Source organism: Sceloporus occidentalis, unplaced genomic scaffold (genome assembly GCF_023333645.1).
Source record: "Sceloporus occidentalis isolate IW3139 unplaced genomic scaffold, rSceOcc1.0.p SCAF_21, whole genome shotgun sequence".
Taxonomy (NCBI): Eukaryota; Metazoa; Chordata; class Lepidosauria; order Squamata; family Phrynosomatidae; genus Sceloporus; species Sceloporus occidentalis.
In genome coordinates, this window is record NW_028317001.1 from 8505003 (window position 1) to 8530162 (window position 25160).

Consider the following 25160-nt stretch of genomic DNA (forward strand, 5'->3'; position numbering starts at 1 on the left):
GTTACACAAAGGCTTCAGTACAATGACAATACATATAATTAAGAATGGGCTACAACAAAACAACAAAAGGAACAATTACAAGACACAAACTCCCTCCAATATCTCTCCTCTAGGTGACATGCTAAAATAGATGATATGAAACTGAATAAAGTGCTGTTATCCCTGTCTTTGGGAACTGATGGAGGACGTTTCAAGACAAAAGGTCTTCCTCAGCCGCAATGGAGCAGGCTGTCATCTGAGATACTCTCGTTCTTCCTCATTCAAGAAATGTGCCAGATATGTATTTTGCAACCCATCTTCCTCTACTCTCTTGCATGAAACCTGTCCTGGTTTTGGGATCTTCTGGGGAGGCCCTGGTTGCTGTCCCAGGAAACTCTCAGGTGCATTTGGGGGGAAGGCAGGAGAGGGCTGCTTGGGGGCTGCTCTCAGGAGTTGGGACCCCTTCTTAGTCTTGCCATTTTCATTAATATTCTGCTTCCCCTGATTTGGGACACAAGGCAGGTTCTAACCATTAAAACAACCATTGTTTTTGTTGTGTGTCTTGAAGTGGTTTCTGACTTATGGTGACGCTATCCTGGGTTGTTCTTGGCAAGATTTGTTCAGAGGAACTTTGCCATTGCCTTCCCTTGAGGCTGAGAGAGTGTGACTTCCCCAAGGTCACCCAGAAGGTTTCTTTTTTAAATCTTTATTGTATTAAAATACATATTTTTTGACGGCAGCTAGAACAGAAATAGCTAAATTATTGAAATCTGATAAGAGACCAACTTGGGGAAACTGGATGTGAAAGTAAACGAGTCCAGGGAATTGGATAGACTTTCATGTATATCCCAAAATCATGATAAAGGCAGAAGAAAGGAGGAGTGGAAGAAAGTTTTGATAAAGTGGGGAAAAGAATGGGAATTAAACTTGTCGCTAGTGGAGGACTAATCAAAGTCCTCTCTTTTTACTGTTCTCAGTGGATTTGGGAGAATGAAATTTAAGTATCTTTAAGAATATTATGCTATGCATGTTAAAAATTGAATATAAGAATATTCTGTTTCTCTTTGCTTTCTTATATAAATCCCAGGTCAACAGAGGATGATTGAATGACTCACTGTGTATATTAAAAACAATAGAGAGAGATCCATACAATGAAATTGATGTAAACATCTGTATAAATATATATTTCTTCAGTTGTTGTTAACCTTACAAAATAGTAAGAGAAGTAAACAAAATTTCTTTGTAAAATTGAAAGAAAAAAATTGCAGTTTCTTTCTTTTTTTACTTAAATTGTAAAAGAATAATTCACAGCTAGACATCATATTTCGGAGGGAGGTTTCAAGGCGAAGGACATTCAAATGGGCTCAGATTCAGAAGACGGAAAAGGAAGACTTAAGAGGGTCCCAAATGACCAGTCAAGACTCAGATTTGCTTTTACAAGCAATTTTATTTTGGATTATGTATTGGTCATGTTTTATGTATTTGGAAACTTAAATAAAGATGAATTAAAAAAATACATATAACTTATAACAAACAAATGAAGAACATTTAAATTACCAAACATACATAGGAATACAATAGATACATATAATTCTAAATGCAAAATACATTAGAATAAACTTCCAAACCTAAAGTGACAGCTAGCTCCTTTCTTTAAATAATCCTCCTTTATCTCTGGCTAATTAGTCTTTACATCTTTTCTTGTTCTCAAGTCGATTTAGACTCATGGCAACCCTATGGATGAGAGTCCATAATTCTCTATTTATCTTCATACTTGACCTATACCAGTTTTATTTTGAACTGGAATTATTCCCTCCCCTTTTCAATGTAAATCCTTTGTACATATTCCCCCAGATATTACCATTTCTTCCCACAATACATAGTAATCTTCATTACAAATTTGACGTTTATATAATCTTTATTATTTACTGAGTCATAAAAATAGAAAAAACAATACAAATCCAGTATCCATAACATCACTGTCACAAATCTTTCCGTTTCCTTGGACCCACTTTCTGCTTTCTGTCTTCTTGGCCTTTCAAAGAGCTCACTTTCATCATATTATAACCGAACCCTGCTTTTAAACACACATTTTATGCACAACTCTAAAACGTATGAACACAATATATCCCAATTGCTTATTGATAATATCAGTTTTCATTTATGTTCTTATCTATTGTCAAAATACCGTATGCATAACTTCGCAGTATTCAATTCCTTCTTTATCATGCTTTACTTTAAGCAGGAGACTCAAACTTTCTTCTACTGACCTATAATTAATCAGGAAATAAAAATACACATTTAAACAAATGTTTGAAGAACAGACTTTGTGGATTCAATTCCAGTTAATTCAGACCTCAATGAGCTTCAGATTTAAGTTCCATTCTTTTCCCATTCCTCTTCTCTTTTTCCATATCGTAATTCTGAGCCCTACAAGAGAGTTTGTCCAGTTCCCTGCAATCATTAACTCTCTGCATCCAATTTTCCCGTCTTGGAGTCTAATCTGACTTCCATAACTTTGCTATTTCAATTCTAGCTGCTGTTACAAGATATAATATAATCCTCCAATATTGTCTTTCGTCCTGTGGGCTTAAAATCCAAGTTATATTGAGTAAATACAATTTAGGGCTCATTGGGAATTTTATTCCCAATATCTGCTGTATTGAGTCATGTACTTTCTTCCAAAATTTCCCAGCAACACCACCATATATAATAGATGTTTCCCTTTTTACAATCACACCCCCAACAATTAATTCCCCTGTGCTAATTTATAAGGGATTTTTAGCTTCCATGGAGTGTAATATCACCTGTTCATTATTTTCATGTGATTCCCTTTTAGATCCTGCTCTACTGTAAATTAACTTGTTCTATTCCAGGCGTTTTGCCATTCTTCCATTTCCATTTTGCATCCCATATCCTGCGCCCATTTCCCCATATACTCTTTTACAGTCTCCTGTTCCATATTCCTGCTCAACAGTAGTTTGTGTCATTTGGATATCTTTTTCTTATCAGGTTGCCAGAACAAATCATCCAATTCGTTTAGTCTAGCTTCGATCCCTATTGTTTTGTTGTCTACCAGAAATCTTTGCTTTAGCTGGTAGAAATTAAACCACTGTCTATTATGTCCATCCTTGTTAATCTCTTCCCTAGATCTTATCGGCCAATTCCCTGATTGATCCTTCTTAGGCCAATGTTTGTAAGTGAGCCAATTACTGATGCTTATCCATCTACCGAAGAGTGCCTTCTGGGCCGATGTCCGAAGTGGGAATTTAAAACAAAATGTCTTTTTAATCTTGTTCCAAGTGAGTAGTAAAGATTTCCTCATGGGATGATTATTGAAATCTTTATTCATCCCCAACTTCTCATGACATAAGAAGGCCTGCCAACCAAATCTTAACTGCACATCCTCTAGATCAAGCATTTCTTTGTCCTCTAATTTAATCCAGCTTTGGATCCAAATTAGATTACATGCCCAGTAATATAATCTGAACTCAGGGAGCGGATAGCCCCTCTCTCTGAAGCATCTTTGAGCTCCTCCCATTTAATCCGAGGTTTGTGTCCTTTCCATATGAGTCTTTTTAGCTCGGCTTCCCAACCTTTAAATATCTTATCCTTAATCTCTATTGGCAAATTTTGTAGCAGAAACATACTTTTCTGTAGAACTGCCATTTTGATTACGGCAATTCTGCCTAGTAGTGAAAGATTTAACCAGCTCCATCTCCTTAAATTTTCTCTTATGTCTTTCCATACCCCTAAATAATTATTGTCTTTAGACATCCAAATTCCTAAGCACCTCAGTTTCTTTCCTACTTGAAAGCCCGGTTTCCTCTTTAGTTCCTCTACCTCTTCTCCAGTCATATTTTTCGTTATCAACACTGTCTTGTCTTTATTGATTTTCAGTCCTGTGAATTTGCCGAATTTGTTTAGCTCCTGTAGCAGCGGTTCTCTGCCTCAATTTGGGTCCTCCAAAACTGTTACCACGTCATCCGCAAACGCTCTTATCTTGGTTTCCTTTCCTGTTAATCCCTTTTATATTTGGATTACCTTTAACAGAGGAAATCAAGATTTCCATCACTTCTAAGAATAAGAGCGGTGATATCGGGCATCCTTGCCTTGTGCCCTCATTTATCATACATTCTTGGGATCTTTCTCCATTGATAATTAAGCTCTTTGCCGATTATATATTTGCCTTATTGTCTCCCACTTCCATACTTTTTACCACTTCTATCAAAAAATCCTATCTCACGCTGTCCAAGGCTTTCTCCGTGTCAATAGCAATTAGGGCACAGTTTTTCTCATTACTGACCTGATAAGATTAAAGACAATTTATAATCGTTCTGATATTGATCCTAATCCGTCTGCCCGGTAAAAACCCGTTTTGCTCCTTCCCAATTGTCGAATTCAAAATTCCCTTCAGTCTGCTGGCAAGTATTTGTGTGAATATCTTATAATCAATTGGTCTATAATTAGTCATTAACAAGCTGTCCTTTCCTTCTTTAGGAATTAAAGTGATACTCGCTAGCTCCCATGAGTCTGGAATCCCCTCTGCATTAATAGAATTAAACCATTTATATAGTGGATCCACTAGTTCCCCTTGAAATATTTCATAATATCCGTCCACTCCAGGGGATTTCCCCTCTTTATCATCTTCTTATCTTCCCTCCGTCTATGGGGCCTGCAAAGGGAGGGGGCTTCCTTTCCTGGGGAGGGCATGGTCTAGATCTTCCCTGTCTATGGGGCTTCAAAAGAAGGCTCCAGGGTAGAGGAGAATGTGGCCCAATAGAGGGACCCTAACATTTCCCCAAATGAGCACATTCTCCGTCTCTCTGTCCAGAGGCAGAGCCCTCTTTCCCAAAATGGCTGCTGAGGAGGTCCTATCCAAATGCCCCCTTTATGCCATCTCTTCCCTTGGCACTTTCCTTCTTTCCTTCCTTTAACCTCCATCCCTTCAAGGAAGGGGGCTTTCAGGCAAAGAACTAACAATGGCTTCCATGTCCTTTCTGCATGTTCCCAGAGGAGGATCACTGATCTTTGCAGGGTTGTTGTGAAGGGTAAGGAAAGGATGTGTGTGTGTGTCGGGGGGCTAATTCAGATCCTGTGGGCCTCTAAGCCTAGTTGCCAGGGGGTATCCCTCTCTCCAGAAGGAGCTTTGAGCTCCCTCCGTCTGCCTGCTCTTGGCTTTGGCCTAAATCTGGGCTCTTCTCTCCCCCACAGAGAGCCCCTTTCCCCCAGGGAAAACCCCTTCCCCCCAGAAAGCTGTTGTTTCCAATGCTATTGAAGCCTATGCTATCTGATGCTTTCTATTTGTCACAAAAATCTTTTGACTGGGAGCCTCCCCTCTTCCCAGAGATGAAGAGGGTGCCCCCATTGGAAGACCAAAGAGGGGGGCTTGCGAGCCCTTATCTCCCCCCAAATGAGGAGGAAGGGAGGGAGGGTCTCTCCTCTGCCCCACTTTCCAGGAGGGAGGGGCTCCTCAAAGCCCTTTTTACATCTAAAGGACCCTGCCCCCTCCCCCCATGGCCATGCCTCTCCTCAAGTGCCTCCTGCCCCCTTTTTCTCATACATTTCTCTCCCACTTCCATCTCTTCCTCCCTCAGAACAGACTGTGAGGGCAGCAATGGCTTCAGGGCCTGAGACTGAGCATGTGCACATGTCCCAAAGGCCCCTCCTGAGCATGCGCAGGGATTGCCAGGCCTTGCTGCTGCTGCTGCTGCTAAGGCTTATTCCGTTGGGAGCCTTTGCGGAAAGGGAAGGAGTGCACCCTTCTTTCCTTTCTTCCTTCCTTTGAGGAGACTTGGAGGATGCCAGAATGGAGCCCAAGGAGGAGCTGGACTCAGGAGAGAAAAGGAAGGAAGGAAGGCTCTGCTTTGTACATATAATAATAATAATAATAATTTGTTTTATTTATATACTGCTATTCCAAAGATCATAGCGGTGAACAGCAAGTAAGCTAATTAGCAAGTAAGCTAATTTGCCCCCAACAGTCTGGGTACTCATTTTAGCGACCTCGGAAGGATGCAAGCCTGAGTCGAGCTTGGGCCCTTTTGCTGGTCTTGAACTCTAATAGCTCTATCTGTCTGTTTGGTATGTGTTTATGTGTGTTTGCCTCTTTTCTTCTTATGGCTGGGAATGGAGCTGAGGACTGATGAGAAAATAAAGCGTATTTTGTGCAAATTCAGAACTTCTGTGCATCAAAGAGTCCAACACATTGAAACAACAAATAACTTTATTGAGAACACATTATCAGAAATTCAGTGTTTAAACCAGAACTGTCCTCCCCAAGACAAAGAATACATTGAAACCCCAACACCTAAACTTCCACCTTCTACCAACCCTAGCCCCCACCTCCACAGTTGCACAGTCTATGCCCCAAAGGGAACAAGGCCCCCATTTGCCATTCCCAGAAACTAGCCCCTTTCTGTTAATACCTGCCCCCACCTTTCTTCAGACAACATCCCACACTTTCCAAAAGCTATCATTCCCATGATTATTCTAGCCAGTTGTAAAAAAATCCCAGCACCCCTCACCTAGCTGACCTACACCATGACCCATAATCCCCAGCCAAAATTATAACCTGAAGCAATTATCTATACTAATAGCAATTAAACTTAACAAATTATAACTTTAAAACATAAACTGATATATAGTCAGACAAACATAACACACACAATCATAAGGGTCTTTTCTTTTCACCATTGGATTGAAAATATACTTTTTGTATTCCTTCTTGACAAAAACAATGTTAGTTTACTGCTGAGATTTGAGTGGCTTCCCTCCTGTGTGGAGTCTCTGATGTCTCACTAAGTTAGCCTTCAAAGAAAAACCTTTCCCACAATGCTGGCATCTGTATGGCTTCTCTCCTGTGTGGACTCTCTGATGTGTCACTAGGCTTGACTTCTGAGAGAAACATTTCCCACAATGCTGGCATTTGTATGGCTTCTCTCCTGTGTGGACTCTTTGATGTATCATTAGGATTGACATCCGAGAAAAACATTTCCCACAATGCTGGCATTTGTATGGCTTCTCTCCTGTGTGGACTCTTTGATGTATCATTAGGATTGACATCCGAGAAAAACATTTCTCACAATGCTGGCATTTGTATGGCTTCTCTCCTGTGTGGACTCTCTGATGTGTCACTAGGCTTGACTTCTGAGAGAAACATTTCCCACAATGCTGGCATTTGTATGGCTTCTCTCCTGTGTGGACTCTCCGATGCTTGACTAAGACTGACTTGCAAGCAACATTTTTTCCACAATGCTGGCATTTATATGACTTCTTTCTTGTGTAGACTCTCTCATGACTCACAAGTTCTTCTGTAAAGAAGGGCAATGACAGATAAGACTGAAAATCAGAGTTAAGAGAGGAGGGTGTTACCCCCAGATTTAGCCCCCATTTACCCTTCCCGATTTGACAGTAAATTAATAAATTTGGTGTGAGTGACCCGAGCATGATCCTGTTCCAGATACCCTAAATCCATGAAACGATTGTATCCTTACTCATAGCAGATAGCAAAGAAGAGACTGGATGGGGACTGCCTCGAGGGAATCAGTGGAAGCAGATAGTGAAAGGACTGTTGAAAAAATATTCCATTAAACATGATTAAAAATATTTGGATTGACAGGTGGCATTGTATCCTGTGAGCAGTGTTGCCAATTTCGCGACTTTCACACGAAAACGGTGACTTTTCAGAGCTTTTCGTGTGATTTCCGTGCCCTCCTCTATTTCAGTGCATTTTCGGCGACTTTCAGCTCCAGCCTGAAAGCTGCCTGCAGCATGCAACCAACCCTTTGGATTGTAACAGTTTCAGCCAATCAGAAAGAGGGCTGAAGAAAAAACACACTCTCTCTCTCTCTCCAACGACTCCCTTTGAGAGCCAGAAGTTCAGAACGGAGCAAAGAGCAAACCAACCAACTCTGGAATCACACTAACAGTTTTTTCAGCCAATCAGAGAGAGAGGAGGACAGTGATTGATTGCCCCCCCCCTCAGGCATTCAGGCTCCGCTCCAGGCAAAGCGGCTGCTGGAGAGAGAGAGAGGCAGGCATTGGGCAAGCAACCAACCCAGGCACAAAGTGTTGCCCAGGAGGAGTGAGGGATTTGGCTGGCTTAATCCCAATTGCCTTGAATTTCCAAGTAAGCCATAAGTTTTAAGGCACACAATCACAAAGGCAATAGTTGATAATGGTATCATGGGTTGATGTTGGGACTACTGTGTGTGCCTGAGAGTGACATTTGAATTTCTGAATTCCTGAGCTTGGGCAGAGTGCCCCAAGCCTACCTCTCAGGGTTGTTGTTGTACTGTGAGGAGGACCATTTGGGTCGACGGGAGGAAAACCTAGTAGGGAAAAAGTAGAAGAATGGAGGAGAAAAAGAGGTGGAAAGGTGCTTCTGAGCATGGGCAGAGCACCTGGGTAGAATAATCAGGGATGTGTTTATCTCCATCTTCCCTCCCTTCCATGGGCTGCCCTACTAGTTAGTTGTGTGATGTGAATGTGATGTCCCTGAGACTGTGTGTGTGTGTTAGTGATTAAATATGCCTCTGAGCATGGGCAGAGCACCTGGTAAGTTGGCATCCCTGCTCTGTCTTCCAAGAAGTTTGTTTTGTGGCTCTCTTTTTCGTTCTCTTTTCCATTGCCATCCATACTGCAGAAATAATCCAGTTTGGCACTGCTTCTAACTGCAAGGCTCCCTGCGATGATGGGATTCTGGGCACAACAAACCACCAAGCCCAGAATTTCATGCATGGAGCCCTGGCTGCCGGTAAAAGCAGTGTCTCATGTCACAACAAACTACAATTCCCAGGATTCCCTGGTTGAAGAAGGGAATTGCCTGCACACTTCCATATCACAGCCCCAGAGAATGAGTCTACAGGATTCAGTGTTGCCAATTTAAGTCCAGTTCTTAAGCTGCATTTGGATTTGATAATGATAATAATGATAATAATAATAATGGTGATGATGATAGAGAGATCTTGTAGCACCTTTGAGACTCACTGAAAGAAAAGTTGGCAGCATGAGCTTTCCTAGACTTAAGCGTATTTCCTCAGATGCATGGGAATTGTAGTTCATTGTGGCACCAGAGCTCTTTCTCACAAAACTACAATTCCCAGGGTTCTCTAGCACTGAGCCAGGGCAGTTAAAGCAGTCTTAAACTGGTTTATTTCTTCTGTGTGTCTTGGACCCAACTCAGGCTGCATCTTCACTCCAGACTCCAGAGACAATCCAGTTTCATACTGTTTTTACTGCCATGGCCCAGTGCTATGAAATCCTGGGAATTGTAGTTTGTTGTCACACCAGAGTTTGCTGAGAGAGAAGGTTAAATGTCTCAGAAAACTAGAATTCCCAGGATTCCCTAGCACTGAGCCATGGCAATTAAAAGGGTGTCAAACTGGATTTATTTCTGCAGTGCGGTTGCATCCGAACACATTTCTATTTGGCACAAAGCTTCCTGAACCCCCTTCATGTCAAAATAAATATCTTAAAAGGACTGAAAGATTCTTTGTTTGGTTCAATGGTGATTTTGAGAGTTGAAATAAGTTACAATTATTTTTATTCAATTATATTTACGTTTATTTGCAAAACATCCGCCATTTTAACATTATGGGAATTTTCTGGGAATTGTGACTGAAAATTCAGTGTGATGTGAGGGGATTCAGCGGGTTTTGGACAAGCATTTCCGGGAATTATCTCCGAGGCTTGTTGGCAACACTGGTCCTCAGGAGGACTTCTTCTGTTCTTAGAAGAGCATTGAACCCATGGCTTTGAGACAGGGCTGGTCCTCCATTTTGATGCAGTGATGCTCCTGGTGAAGGCAGTTGGTTTGGAGCTATCATGAGAGAAAGCCATTCCTAATGACTGAATAGTGGTCTTCCTCTTTCTATTCCCAGGGAAGGGAAGAGGGCCCTGGAGTGTTCTCTGCCTTGGATCCAAAGAGAACTTGACCTCCAGACAGACTAGAAATCAAACACAGACATAAATCAATAGATAATAAAGGCTGCCCTAGACTTCTGTCAGTTCAGTGAAGCAGATTGGGAAGACCTCCAGGGAAGAGCCTCCATTGCTAAACACAGTCTCCATCAAGGAGAAATCTAGAGGATCAGGGACCAAGATGGCAGCCTTGTCTTTCCCTCTCTCCCCATTCTTGAAAATCCAGGGAGCCAAGGAAAAGGGAAGGGAGGATATCCCAATGTATCCCACTCAATTGATATCCTGAAGTGACCAAATCATATTTGGGATGCTCCGTGTTCTTCCTCCCCTTTTGCTCAGTCAGTCTCTGGATGAGGGTTACTTTCTGTTGCAGATCTCCTTCAGAGACGTGGAAGGCTTCTTCTCTGAGGAGGAAGGGCCTCTCTTGAGTCCGGAGCAGAAGTTTCTGTACAATGAAGTGATGATGGGAACCTATGGAAGTGTGTCCTCTCTGGGAAAGGAACGTGGATCCATTGCTCTTCCTTCAGAACAGGGGGCCTTGAATGCTACATACATGGCTCTATGGTTCCACTTTAATGGTCAAAACAACATCCTGGGAATCTTGGGATTTGTACTAACTTTACGGAGCCACTAGAGCTCTCTAGTTATGATTGTAAATGCCCTTTGCTAAACTGCAAATCTTAGGATATCCTAGGAAAGAACCATGGCACTTGGTATCTTTTGGACCCAAACGCTCTTCATTACATCCCTTAGCAAGGTTTCGGGTCTTTTTGATCTGTGTTTCAGTGTTTCTATGTTCTGGAGAGGCCTCCAGTATCCTCTTGGGAAGAAGGCCTCCCTTGGTCCTCCTACAAGGGCTCAGAGTGGCCCAACGGTGACAAAACTGCCTCCGCTTCTCCTAAGGCATTTGGGGGATATTGAGGGGCAAAACGTCATTTAGGATTTTTCAAGATGGTCCAATGGGGGTTGCCTCTGAGGTTCCTTTTGGGCCCAGTCTGGCTCCTAATCCCCAACAGCTGCCCAGCCCTGTCTTGGAGGGCTGCTTCAGGCTGCTTCAAGGCTCCTCCCTTGAGCCCTATCCTCACCAAATTGGGAGTCCAATTCTCAGCACCCTTCCTCAGCCTTCCTATGGATTGATTGCTATATCATTATCTTACATGTCTCACTAAATGGGAATGAAAATGTCTCTTTCCTGCACCATACTTTTTGTGTGTGAGAGAGAGAGAGAATGTGAAAGACAGAATGGCAGGAGGAGATGCTGGAGCTGAAATACAGAAGCAGTGCAGATAGAAAGAGAGTAGGAAGGAAAATTGGAGAGAGGAGGGAGAAATGGAAGGAGATCAGGAAAGTGGAAGCCAGGAGGAGAGAGCAGGAGCAAAGTCTAGCTCTCTTTGGACAGGAAAGTAACTCAGGGAAAGTCCACAATAGAGCCAGGAGAGGTGTCCATAAAACAGCTAGAAGAGTATTATCAGGCAGCCATGAATCTGAAAAACATTAACAACTAAACAAGTAAACTGGTGCAAACCAGCTGAAATGCTTGTTTTCCGACATTTTAAGGTCTTCCATGTAGCAATTATGACTCATATCTATGAAGGGAGGGTAAGGGAGCACTAAAACTCCTTTATCTCTCTTCTTGCTTAGCTCCATTGTAGAGTCCAGAGGCCTCTCCGCTCTTAATGCTGAGATGAGTCTTTTCTGTGTTTTCCCTTCTTTATAGAAGACATTGCGGCTCATGAGAGAATGGACACTCAGGAGAAACCCCACAAATGCCAGCAGTGTGGAAAATGCTTTGTTCAAAAGTCAAAGCTTGAAGTGCATCAGAGGGTCCACACAGGAGAAAACCCTTGGAGATGCCATCAATGCAATGGAGATGCAGATATTTTACTTCAGGTGCTATCCTTACATACTACAAGAGCATTCATACAAGACAGAAGCCATAGAAATGCCTGAACTGCAGAAGATGTTTTTCTCAGAATTTACACCTTTAGAGAAATGGTATAAATGTCAGCAATTGAATATAGTTTTTTGGAGAGGCATATTTTATACATTTTGTTCTATTCTATTTGTAATGTTCTATTATAATCTTCATTTATGGCACATCTTCTACAAAGTTTTTGGTTTGAAAGTACCTTAGCCTTATAAGAACACTGAATAAACCTTTGCATTATTTGGAGTATTCTGTATTCTTCGTTGCATATCTAGAATCTGTAAAAGACAGAATCAGTTATGGAAGCATCAATCTAAGGATTAATGAGGGGCTGCTAGAGTTCAACTGGCTTGTGACCATGAGAAAGGATGCTGAAGATGTATTTCTGACTGCTTTCTAGCCTTTCATTGACGCACACAACATTTGATGACCCCTGAATCAAACCCTTATTTTCCTCCTTTTCCCCAGGACTTAAACCTTGGCTAGAAAGTATTATATTTGGGGGGGGGGGGGGTTGCTTCTTCTGTAACATGTGTTTCCCTTACTCTTTTTACATGGAGCAGGAAGGGTGCCATAAATACATCAGTCAGTGGCATTCCTGCACTGGGACTCAGTGGGTGCCAGTGCGCAACTTTCAGGGGTGGGACAACCCCCTTCTGGGGGTGGGACTTCTGGGGTCAGGATTTCCGTCTTCCAGGGGCATGACTTCTGGGGGTGGGGAACCCAAGGCACTCTCTCGCAGGCAATAGCAACCCCCCTCTGACGAAACCTAAAAAGGCCAATGTGATTGTAGGCTACTTTAATAGAAATATACTGTCTAGATCAGTGGTCCCCAAACTTTTTGGGGCGACTGCCCCCTTTCCTCTTGGGGGACAACCCTAGCACCCCCCATCCCTATTTCATGGCATTAGGTCCACTGTTTTACTGGGGGGAGGGAGAGAAGAGGGAAAGTAATGGTATATTGAGCAAGGGAAGTGGCTGCTTTGGGTTAATTTTGGAAATGAAGTCAGTGAAACACTGCTTGCCATACAACCCCAATGGTTGACACTTGGCAAGTCCCACTCTCCCAGCCCCAGGAGAAGGCAATGGCAAACCCCTCTGAAGAAAATCTTTCAAGAAAACCCTATAATAGGCTCTCCTTAGGGTCACCATGAGTCCAAACAACTTCAAAGCACACAGCAATAATTGCTGCTAGCGAGAAGAAAAGAGAACCTGGAACCTCATAAGTTTGTATTTGGAGTGAAGAAAGGTGAGGCTGGTGAGTGGCTTAGGAAAGTGAAAGAGAGAGGCCCCTCCATGGAAGGAAGGACTTGTCCGAATGGGGTCCCTGAGGAAGAGGGCGGGGGGTGGGGGGCAGGCAAGCTCAGCAGGATTTCCACTGGAGGAAGGGGGGCTGCCTGGCTGCCTGGGAAAAAGCCCATGCCAAGCAATAGCCGTTATGTGAGCCTTGGGGGCAATATTGTCTTTCCTTATCAGGACTGCCTGGGATTGAATCAGGTCTTTGAAGGCCAAGAGAGCCAGACGAACAGCTCGAAGTTACAGCCAGTTGATGCTGTGGGACTGTTCGTTGTGGTCCCAGCGGCCCTGGGTCAAGTGGGCTCTGCAGTGGGCTCCCCAGCCCCTGAGGCTGGCATCTGTTGTGACCTGGTTCATTTTGGGTCTCCAGATAGGTCGGCCTATCAGGACTGCTGGAGAGATCCACCACTGTAGAGACTGCAGGCCTCGGTCGGGAACCTAGATGACCTTGTGAAGTTTGAGGGCGATGGCCTGCTGGTGGGACAGGAGGAGCCACTGAAGAGCCCTGGCATGAAAACGTGCCCACGGTAGGCAATCAATCGTTGCAATCATGAGGCCCTGAAGATGCATCAGCGCCGACAGGCTGGCCCGACGGGAGTTCAGCACTGTGAATTGCCTCGGCTATGGTCTATCTTTGGCAGACAGGTAGGGAGATCGTCCCCCGATGTGTGTCTATCTCAGCTTCCAGGTGTAGGATTTGATGTTTGGGATGAAGGGAGCTCTTTTCAGTGTTGACCAGAAAGCTGTGGGCTTTCAAGGACTTGAGGACTCTGGACGTGTCGAGAATTGCCTGTTGTTTGGACCTCGCCCTGATCAGCAGGTCGTCCAGGTAGGGGTAGACGTGGATCCGCTGGGTCCTCCAGTGTGCGACCAGGGCCACCATCACTTTGGTGAAGACTCTGGGCACTGACGCAAGTCCGAATGGAAGCGCCGTTTCCTACGTTTCAGATACAACACCAAAACTGAAAGTGGTTGGTGTTGTATCTGAAACGTAGGAAACGGCGATGTGAAGCATGGATAGGAATATGTATATAAGCATCCTGAAGGTCCAGTGATGAGAGGAACTCTCCAGGTTGTAAGGCTTCAAGGATGGATTGCAGGGTTTCCATTCAAAAGTTTTTTTTCTAAACAAAATGATTTAGGCTTCTCAGATTGAGAATTGCACACCATGATCCGTTCTTGGGAACCAGAAGGTCGAGTAACAACCCCGATGTCTCTGGTTTGCCGGGAGAGGTTCGATGGCCTGGATCTCCAGCAGGCGCAGAATTTCTTCCAGTAGGAGGCGATGTTTGTCGGGGGTCTTTGGATCTGGGGGAAGGCTGGAACATATCGTGTGGTGTCCGGGAAAATTCTATTTTGTATCCCTGATGGATAGTGTCCAGCACTCACTTGTCTGAGGTGGAGTTGTCCCAGATATCCCTGAACTCTTGAAGTCTGCCTCCCACTGGAGGGTTCCCGTCATTGTTGTTGACCTTTGCGGTTGGCCTTGGAGTTTCCTCCTTCCTTTGGAGTGAAGGAAGATTGGTTGGATTTTGGACGGTATTTGGTATCACCCCATAGGGTCTTGTTGGCCTTAGCCTCTCTGACTTGAAAGGAGTTAGAGGAGGAAAAGGATCGAGAGGGGCGAAAGGAAGAACATCCCTGCCTGAACTGTTTTTTGTCATCTCTTTTCTTAATTGAAGGCAAGGCTTCTTTTTGTCCTTGCCCTCAACCAGACCTGGCTCAAGGGACTCGCCAAACAGCTTGGTGCCCAGGTAGGGGGTAAACACCAGATTTTGTTTCGACTTGGTGTCTACATTCCAGTTCTTTAGCCAGAGCTGTCGTCAGACAGCAACCGCTGCGGCCTGGCCCCTGGCGCAAAACTGTATAGCGTCCAGAGTACCATCAGCTGCAAAAGCGTTGGCCTTGGCTATCTTATTTAAGGCCTGTTTAGTTTTGGTGTCAATGGATGGGATTGTCTCTAACATGTCTCTAGCCCACTGAAGAGCGGTCCACGTGACCATGGAGACTGCAGCTGTGTCCCTGATAGCTATAGATACAGAGTCGTGGCGCGCTTGAGCTCAGCTCTTCTGTCTTCTGGGTTTCTCAGGATGTCTTCACCATCTCTGCTGAACCCCGCTGATGACACCCGCACTGACACCGGAGCATCCACTAAGGACACCTTGAGTTTATCCATGACAGCTTGTTGGAAGTTGTATAAATTCCTGATAGCGCTGTGGTTAGGGCGGCTGGCCCTAACTGTTCTCTGATGATGATGATGATGATTATTAACCTATATTTATGAAGCGCTGTAAATTTACACAGCGCTGTACATACAATCTTTTTAATTAATTTAATTTAATTTTCAAATTGTAAGGGCAAGGGATCTCTGGAACTGAGGGAGCTGTGACAGGGAACAAGTCTTCACCCACCCTGGAAAGATCGGAATCCTCGCCAGGACTTTGGGTGGAAGGGAGGCTAATGCCTAGGGTTTTGGTAGTCTTTTTTTAGAAATAGAGGATAGTCCTCTACCCAGAACGAGTGTGAAGAGGATGGGACATCCCTGTCTTCTTGGCCCTCCTCATCAGATAATTCCCCTTCTTCATTTTCAGAATCTACAGTCTCATAGCTCCCCTCGGTATAATTGTCATCCAAGGAGTGAAAAGAGATGGAGCGTTTGTGTTTAGAAGCGCTCCTGTCATGTTTGCTACGCTTGGCTGGGGGTTGGTAGAACATGTCTGTGTCTGAGTCTGATACAGAGACCTCCTCACCATCTCTAATAGGGACTGAGCCTGCTGTCTGGTCCTGTGGAAGGGAGACCTGGCTCTGCACATCTGCGTTGCTTGCCTGGTTTGATGAGGGCCCACTAGTCTTTGTCCAGTCAGAACCGGGCTGACCCCTTGTTGCAGTGGTGGTGGGGCTAGGCTGGGTGTCGCTGGCGGAGGAGCTCTGCTGGCGGGCACCCTTGGCGCCACCCCCTGAAAAGATGGGGCTGGAAGAACGGCCCACATCGGGACCAACAAGATGATGGCTCACATCGGGGCCCACAAGATGGCGGCCCCCATCGGCAACTGCATGGCCAAGATGGCTGCCATTGGAAGTCACCCCAAAGTCCCCACCCCCATTCGGGTCAACTCGCCCAAGATGGCCACTCCCAATCAGAGAGCACATGGCCAAGATGGCTGCCAATTTAAGGGGATGCCAAAAACATGTTGTTGCTGGGCATGAAGCCCATCAATGGCCAAGGGGTTCCCCAACCATAGGGCGGTAATTCCCTACTGTTGGCAAAATGCTGAGGGAAAGGGTCACCCCGCAGTGGAGGCGCGAACTCAGCCGTCCATGGGAGGGGGTAGGGGCTCTGTGCCACAGGATGCGGCTCTGGGGCCCCGTGCTTCCATTGGCTTGTACCGGCTGTGGCCCTGTCTGGGCTCCCCCCCCCCCGAGGCGCCCACAATATCTCTGAGCCTTCCTTTGCCAGGAAGTCCCAAAACCACCGCACCATCTCCTGGGAAGGCGGTGGGCTGGGTACTTACAGGCTCCCTCACTTCGGCGTCCGATGTCCCTGGGGTCGGCTCCCTCTCTGCAGAACCTGAACGGCCGCCTGGGGAGTCTCCAGCCCGGCCATGCCTGGAAGGGGCAACCCCTCCGACCGAGCATCCGGCAAAGCTGGTCAGGAGCGGCCTCCCTCTCTGGCTTGGGCTCCTCAGGGCCCGACATCTTCGGTGTGAAGTGGGGGGGGAGAAATAGCCAGGAGGTTTGGGAGGCAGTAAAGGTGATCTTGCGAAGGTCTGAGCATCCTACCAGGAGCAAGGCAGGAAGAAAGATTGAGTTCCTTTTTCTTTTTTTAATATAATTTTATTGCTTAAAATATGAAGATATACAACATTCAACATGATCAACATAAATTAATCAGAAGCATCTCAACTCAGAACTATTACATATAATGATCCTGTATCTTCAAAAATCTTGATGACAAATAAACTTCCTGTTGTACAACATTTGCCTCTGTGTTTATTACTCTCCATATAATAGTTACCTTATAGCACTTCATGTTTCTTCTATTACTCCAGTCTATACATTTGCTTACTTATATTATAACACCCTATTTTCTATTTGTTAAATGAGGTTGCTTAATAATATCAATTAAATACGCGATGATTTACATGCCTTTCCATCTATCATCACAAAAGTTTATTAGTGACTCCCATTCCCTTTCCACTTCTTCCTCATCTATTCCCTGAATAATTCTAGTTAATCTGTCCATTTCCATCATGTCGTATATCTTCAGTAGCCACTCATCTATTGATGGTATTTCATTGCTTTTCCAATATTGTGCCAGCAATAACCTCCCTGCTGAGACCATGTATAGGATTTTACGCCAATGTTTTTTCTCTGTTTCCCAAGGGATTCTATTAGTCATGTTAAGCAAATAAATTTCAGGAGTCAAATCGAAATTTATCCCAAGACTTTTAGTTATGCATGCATGAATTTGGCTCCAGTATTTCTTTACCTTGGGGCATTCCCACCATACGTAGAACCAGGAGCCTTTTGTATTTGCACACTTCCAACATTGACTACTGCTGTCCCTATGAATTTTAGCAAGTCTGACAGGCGTCAGGTACCATCTTGACTCCATTTTTTTGTAGTTTTCTTGTAAATTTTGACAAGCAGTGAACTTTCGTGTTTTTTCTCTGGCGTAGTGCCAGCTTTTCAGTTCAATTGTCTTCCCTAGATCTCTTTCTAGGGATGATCTAGAAAGATTGAGTTCCTGAAGGAGTCACTCCTCCCACTGGGGGGTAAGGACTCTCTCTTTGTTTGAATTCAACCTGGCTATCAGGAGCTACCCACTGTTAGGATGTTTGGGCCCTTCTCTGCTGGAAAAAAAACCATACTTTACCATACCTGGGCCCCAAGGAATCCCCCAAGGAGGAAGCAGGGAAGGAAAGAAGGAGAGGAGACCTGGCAGGCCCCCTGTCTTTCTTTGGGGGAGAGAAGGGAGCTTCCTTCCTTCTTATAACCCCCAAGGGCCCCCCAGAAGACCCTCCAGCCATTCCTCCAAATGAAGGAGGGCTCTCCCCACTTCCCTCCCTCCCTCAAAACAGACTGTGAGGGCAGCAATAGCTTACGGGCGCAATACAAGGTGTTGGTTATTACCTATAAAGCCCTAAATGGCTTGGGCCCAGGGTACTTGGAGGACAACCTCTCCCCATATAATCCACCCCGCGCCCTCAGGTTGGCCGGGAAGCAACTGTTGAGGGTTCCTGATATGAGATATTCTGTGACTGCACAGAGGGTGTTTTCTATCTCGGCCCCGCAGCTTTGGCACTCTCTTCCCGGCGAGCTCCACTCGGTTACCTCCCTTGACCTGTTCAGGAAGAAGTTGAAATCCTTCCCCTTCCAACAGGCTTTCCCCCAGATGCTATGATATCTGCTCTCTCCCCCTTGCACCAGCACTTTATGCTAGTTTCTGTTGTGGTTTTAATCTTGTAATTTTTTTACCCTGTTTTTAATAATTTGATGTATTGTCGCGGTTTTTATATGAATACTGTTTGTAAATTGTACATTGTGTAGTACCCCTGTTGTAACCCGCTTTTATCTACCAGGAAAAGCGGGCTATAAATAAACAGTTTATTGTTATTATTATTCAGGGGCCGAGACTGCGCATGCGCACATGCCCCCAAAGCCCCCTCCTGAGCATGCACATGGATCACCAGGCCTTGCTGCTGCTATTTATTCCGCTGGCAGCCTTTGGGTTCAGCAGCCTCCCTTTCATAGAATCATAGAATCATAGAATCGTAGAGTTGGAAGAGACCGCAAGGGCCATCCAGTCCAACCCCCTACGATGCAGGAAATCCAAATCAAAGCATCCCTGACAGATGGCCATCCAGCCTCTGTTTAAAGACCTCCAAGGAAGGAGACTCTATCACCTTCCGAGGAAGTGCATTCCACTGTCGAACAGCCCTTACTGTCAGGAAGTTCCTCCTAATGTTCAGGTGGAATCTCTTTTCCTGTAGCTTGCATCCATTGTTCCGGGTCCTGTTCTCTGGAGCAGCAGAAAACAAGCTTGCTCCCTCCTCAATATGACATCCTTTCAAATATTTAAACAGGGCTATCATATCACCTCTTAACCTTCTTTTCTCCAGGCTAAACATCCCCAGCTCCCTAAGTGGTTCCTCATAGGGCATGGTTTCCAGACCCTTCACCATTTTTGTCGCCCTCCTTTAGACACGCTCCAGTTTCTCAATGTCCTTTCTGAATTGTGGCGCCCAGAACTGGACACAATATTCTAGGTGGGGCCTGACCAAAGCAGAATACAGTGGCACTATTACTTCTCTTGATCTAGACACTATACTTCTATTGATGCAGCCTAAAATAGCATTGGCCTTTTTAGCTGCCGCATCACACTGTTCACTTTCCTTTCATCTTTCCTTCCTTACTTCTTCTGAGGAGACTTTGAGGAATGCAGCCCAAGGTAAAGAGCTGGACTAAGGAGGGACAGGCAGGGAAGGGTATGCTTTGTATATATACCACTATCTGTCCGTGTGTGTGTGTGTGTGTGTAGGTATGTGTGTGTTTGCTTCTTATGGCTGGGAAAGGAGCTGAGGACTGAGCAGAGAAGAAAGTGTCAGTTTTGTGCAAATTCACAACTTTTGTGACTCAGAGTCCAGTGTGTTAAAAACAGCAAAGAACTTTATTGAGAACACATAGCAGAAATTCAGTATTTAAGTAAGAACTGCCCATCCCAAGTCAAAGAATACATAAAACCCCAAAACCTAAAACTCCACCCTCTTCAAAACCTAGCCCCCATCTCCAATCCCCACAGTCTATGCCCCACAGATAACAAGGCCCCCTTTGCCATCCCAAGAAAGAACCATTTTCGGTTAATACTAGCCCCAGACTTTATTCACTCAACATCCCACACATTGAAAAAGCTACCATTCCCATAACTATTCTTGACAGCTGCAACAAATCCCAGGCCCCCTATATAGCTAACCTACACCACAACCCATAATCCCCAACAAAATTTATATCCCAAAGCAATGATCTATACTAACAGCAATTGAAACTAAACTTAACGAAATATAACCTTAAAACATAAACAGACACATGCACTAGCAAACCACAGAAATATGGACAGACAAGCGTTACAAACAAAATCATAAGGGATTTTTTCACCCCTGGATTTTCTGTATTTCTTCTTGATAAAAAATGTTAGTTCACTGCTTGGATTTGTGTGGCTTTTCCACTGTGTGTTCTCTCTGATATCTCACTAGGCCTGACTTCCAAGAAAAACATTTCCCACAATGCTGGCATTTGTGTTGCTTCTCTCCTGTGTGGACCTTCTGATGGATCACTTGGACTGACTTAGAAGAAAAACCTTTCCCACAATGCTGGCACTTGTATGGCTTCTCTCCTGTGTGGACTCTCTGATGTATCACTAGGTCTGACTTCGAAGAAAAACCTTTCCCACAATGCTGGCACTTGTATGGCTTCTCTCCTGTGTGGACTCTCTGATGTGTCACTAGGTGTGACTTTGACAAAAAACATTTCCCACAATGCTGGCATTTGTATGGCTTCTCTCCTGTGTGGATTCTCTGATGTGTCACTAGGTTTGACATCAAAGAAAAAAAATTCTCACAATGCTGGCATTTGTATGGCTTCTCTCCAGTGTGGATTCTCCAATGCATGACAAGGACTGACTTGTAGGTAAATTTTTTCCCACAATGCTGGCATTTATGTGACGCTTTTCTTGTGTGGACTCTCTCATGGCTGGCACGTTCTTCTGTAAACAAGGACAATGACAGACAAGACTGAATCTCAGCATTAAGAGAGGAAGATGTTACCCCAAGATTTAGCCACACATTCACCCTTCCCTATTTGAGATTAAATTAATAAAGTTGGTGTGAGTGCCCCTGTTCTGGATGCCCCCAAATCCATATAATGATTGTATCCTTACTCATAAGAGCTAGCAAAGAAGAGATTGTAGGGGAACTGCCATAAGGAAATCAGTGGAAGCAGATAGTCAGACAGTTGAAAAATATTCTATCAAATATATGTAAAAATACTTTGATTGAAAAGTGGCATCATTTCCTGTGAGACTGCCATAGAGTATTGAGTCAGAGCACATGGCATGATGCAAGCTAACTGCAGATGATGCTTCATGCTGTGTGGCACCAGGAGATGACTCACAATCAATACGGTATACAGCTCACAAGCGGATTGATGTGGGTTGGAGTTGGGTGTAGAAGAGATTGTGAAGTTGATGAAAGTCAGAGAGGAGAGCTGGTACATATCTGTTTTCTATTGCAACTGAAGCTAAAGAACTTACATGGACTTGGAGGAAATCAACTGCGTCTGTGAGTTATTTTTAAGAGTGGAAAGTGGTTAATGCATTGCCAATAGCTATATCTGGAGATTTGCTTCTTTACTCTGTTATGTTATTGTTGAGCTCTGAGAGTGTCGCCTTCAGACAATGCTATATATTGGTTTGTGAATGAGACCAGATTTCAGAGCCACGAAGGACCTGAGAGCTGGTGTGATGATCCTTTTTGGCTGAAGTATTTCCAAAAAGCACCCACTGCATTTATTTCAGTTTCAGACGATTCTTTCCCCACCCAGGAAACATTCTAAAGCAATTTAAACATTTTCAAATGCTCGGTTTCTGCCCCCAAGCAACCAATTCACTATAAATATCAGCCCCAATTGGCTGCTCTTCAGCGTCATTGCAGTTGCAGAGAGACACTCCTAGAGTTGGAAGAAACCGCAAGGGCCATCTAGTCCAATCCCCTGCCATGCAGGAAATCTCAATCAAAGCATACCTGACAGATGTCCATCCAGCCTTTGTTTAAAGACCTCTACGGAAGGAGACTCCACTGCACTCTGAAGGAGTTTGTTCCACTTTCAAACAGCCCTTACTGTCAGTTAGTTCTTCCTAAAATTGAGGCAGAATCTCTTTTCCTGTAGCTTTCATCTATTGTTCTGGGTCCTGTTTTCTGGAGCAGCAGAAAACAAGCTTGCTCCCCTCTCAATATGACATCCCTTCAAGTATTTAAAGAGGGCTATCATATCACCTCCTAACCTTCTTTTCTCAAGGCTAAACATCCCCACCTCCCAAAGTCATTCTTCATAGGACATAGTTTCCAGACCCTTCACCATTTTGGTTGCTCTTCTGTGGGCATTTTCCAACTTGTCAACTTCTTTTTTGAATTGTGGTGCCCAGAACTGGACACAATATTCTAGGTGGGGCCTGACCAGAGCAGAATACAGTGGCACTATTACTTCCCTTCATCTAGACACTATACTTCTACTGATGCAGCCTAAAATTGCACTGGCCTTTTTACCTGCCGCATAGCACTGTTGACTCATGTTCAATTTGTGGTCTACTTGGACTCCCAGATCCCTTTCACACGTAGCTTCATTCAGTCACATGTCCTCCATCCTATATATGTTCATTTCATTTTTACTCCCAAAGTGCAGTACCTTACATTTTTCTGTGTTGAATTTCATTTTGTTAGCATTGGCCCAGCTTTCCAATCTATTAATGTCATTCTGAAGTTTGATCCTGTCCTCAGGGGCTTTAGTTACTCCTCCTAATTTGGTGTCATCTGAAAATTTGATAAGTATGCCCCCATTTCTGTCACACAGGTCATTGATAAAGATGTTGAATAGCACTGGGCCCTGGACAGAACCCCACTGGACACCCCACTGGTCACTTCTCTCCAGGATGAAGAGGAGCCATTGTTGAGCACCCTTTGGGTTCGGCCAGTCAACCAAGTACAAATCCATGTAACAGTTACATTGTCTAGCCCACATTTCACTAGCCTCTTTGCAAGAATGTCATGGGGAACCCTGTCAAACACCTTACTGAAATCAAGTTGGTTGAAATCCATTGGTTTACATTGGTAAACACCTCACTACACTTGCCAGCCCCACTTGCCACTGGAGTTACTGACTTCTCTCCCCATTCTGGACCCTCAGCAATTGGAATCAAGATCCATCTAGGTAATGTTTTACCATTAGCAAAGCCTTCTTACACTATTCACCACTCCCACCTCTGTCACCCAGTTTTTTGCATGTGTGCGTGAACACTTATATGTATGTGTGTGTTTTGATTTCCCCCTAAATAAAACACAAAAACCTATCTCAAATGCCTCTGAAGTTTGTTTTTTTTTTTAAATTCAGGACCTGCTATAGCTGAGCTGGATGCTGAGGTCACTGTTGCCCCAGTGAAACTATTTCGTTCTATTGAGCTAAGTGCCAAATTTCCCTAAAAGCACAGCACTTGCAATGTCCTCCCCAGACTCCAGCATTTTGGGTAACAAAGGACCTCTTGAATAACCATGGAGCTAAGCAAGCTCAGGTAGGAAAAGAAACATTAGAGAAATAGCAGTTTTTGTGTCTTCCTTTCCACCTTTCATAGATATTACTCAGAATTGCCAAATGGAACCCCTAAGGTTTGAAAACAAGGGCCTGAGCTGGTTCTCACCAGTTCAGTCCTTAAAATCTGTGAGGTTGGTGGCTGCCTCCCAATCCCCAAGGCCCCTCTCCTGGCACTTTCCAGAGGTCCCTTCCTCTCCGCACAGAGCTAGGAGATCCTGGCTTTGCTCCTGCCTTCCTCTCCTGGCTTCCAGATGCCTGATGCCCTTCCCTTTCTCCCTCCGTTCTCCAACCGTCCGTCTTGCCATTTGCATTGCTTTAGCATCTCACCTACAGCATCTCTTCCCTGCCTTTCTATTTTTCTCATTCCCTCCATTACTCACAGACAGAAACACACCCACAGATTGTATGTGATGCAGAAAAGGGACACTTTGAGGATCATCTGTTGAGAAAGGCAGGATAATCAATATACAAATAATGCATTAGGAATTCAGAACAAGGAGTCTGGGACCTGGATTCCAATTTTGGTGAGGGTGAGGAGCCTAGAGAGCAGCCTCAAAACAGCCTTAAGACATCTCTAAGACAGGAATGGGGTACTGGTGGGGATGGGGGGGGGTCACATTGGCTCCCAGGGGATCTCAGGGGCAACCCCACATTTTATTGCATTGCATCCCTTTGGGGAAGTGGTGTCCATTTTGCCACTGTTCCCTGAGCCATTGCAGGGCCAAGAGAGGCATTTTACCCACGAAGTCTCTCCGGAGCCTCAAAAGGATGGAAGAGGGGTCATTTCTCATCATTTCGGTGAGAAAAGCATTAATCTCCATGCTTCCTTCCCACAAAATCCCAAAATTGGGGGGATTTCTGGGGGCCGAACTAAGGCCTGATACAGACTGCCAAAATAAAGCTGCTTCGGGTCTCTTTGGAAGTATGCTATTTAAATGATCCATGGGTCCTAAGAGTCCGGAGGTCGCGCCAAAGCCACACTCCATTCCTAAGCACTGGAGTGCAGCTTTGATGCAGCTTCTGGATTCTTAGGATGCATGCATCATTTAAATAGCATACCTCCAAAGAGACCTGAAGCAGCTTTATTTTGGCAGTCTATAACAGGCCTAAGTTTCAGAATTAAAACGTACTTTGCTTGCACCAAAAGGTTTATTGAGAAACTCAGGCAGAAGCATCCATTAACACCTCTAAGCAGTCTATGGAGAGTCAATACCTTTTCCCTCTGTCATTAACTACCTTCACACTCCCCCCTTTCCTCCCCCTTCAGCCCCTAACCAGCCCAGTTGCCAAGGTACCTCTTGCCTTCTTCTTCCACCCTTCTCATACACCTCTCCCCCTGGGGCATGCCTGCCACCCAAATCTCACAAACCAGTCAGTGAATAGCCTCCACAACTGATTCCCTTCCTCCAAGCCGTTCTCGGCCCCATTATACTTACCAATGACTTAAAACTACCAACATTTAAACTACTAACAATTCCCCCCTAAACCGCAATACCATTCTGGATGAACCACAGAAGCTGGTTCTGACAATCGGCAATGTGGTATTTAGTATCCTTATAAAGTGGAGAGCACTAGTGCCTCACTAAACTACAAATTCAAATATTCTACAGGATGTTGCTATCTTAATTAAACTACACTTGAAAGGGATCTAGGACACACAGTAGACCACAAGTTG

At 44.5% G+C, this 25160-nt stretch overlaps 1 protein-coding gene across 1 annotated transcript in view; it reads right to left on the minus strand.

The window, feature by feature from the left end:
- Nucleotides 1-25160, minus strand: part of LOC149301541 (uncharacterized) — a 193894-nt gene that overhangs the window by 121586 nt on the left and 47148 nt on the right. The window contains exons 7-10 of the mRNA XM_089484310.1: nucleotides 16605-16902; nucleotides 15638-16287; nucleotides 13935-14063; nucleotides 6804-7239 (exon numbers count right to left, since the gene is read on the minus strand). Coding sequence (XP_089340436.1) covers nucleotides 6804-7239; nucleotides 13935-14063; nucleotides 15638-16287; nucleotides 16605-16902 — 1513 coding nt within the window. The remainder of the gene's footprint in view (nucleotides 1-6803; nucleotides 7240-13934; nucleotides 14064-15637; nucleotides 16288-16604; nucleotides 16903-25160) is intronic.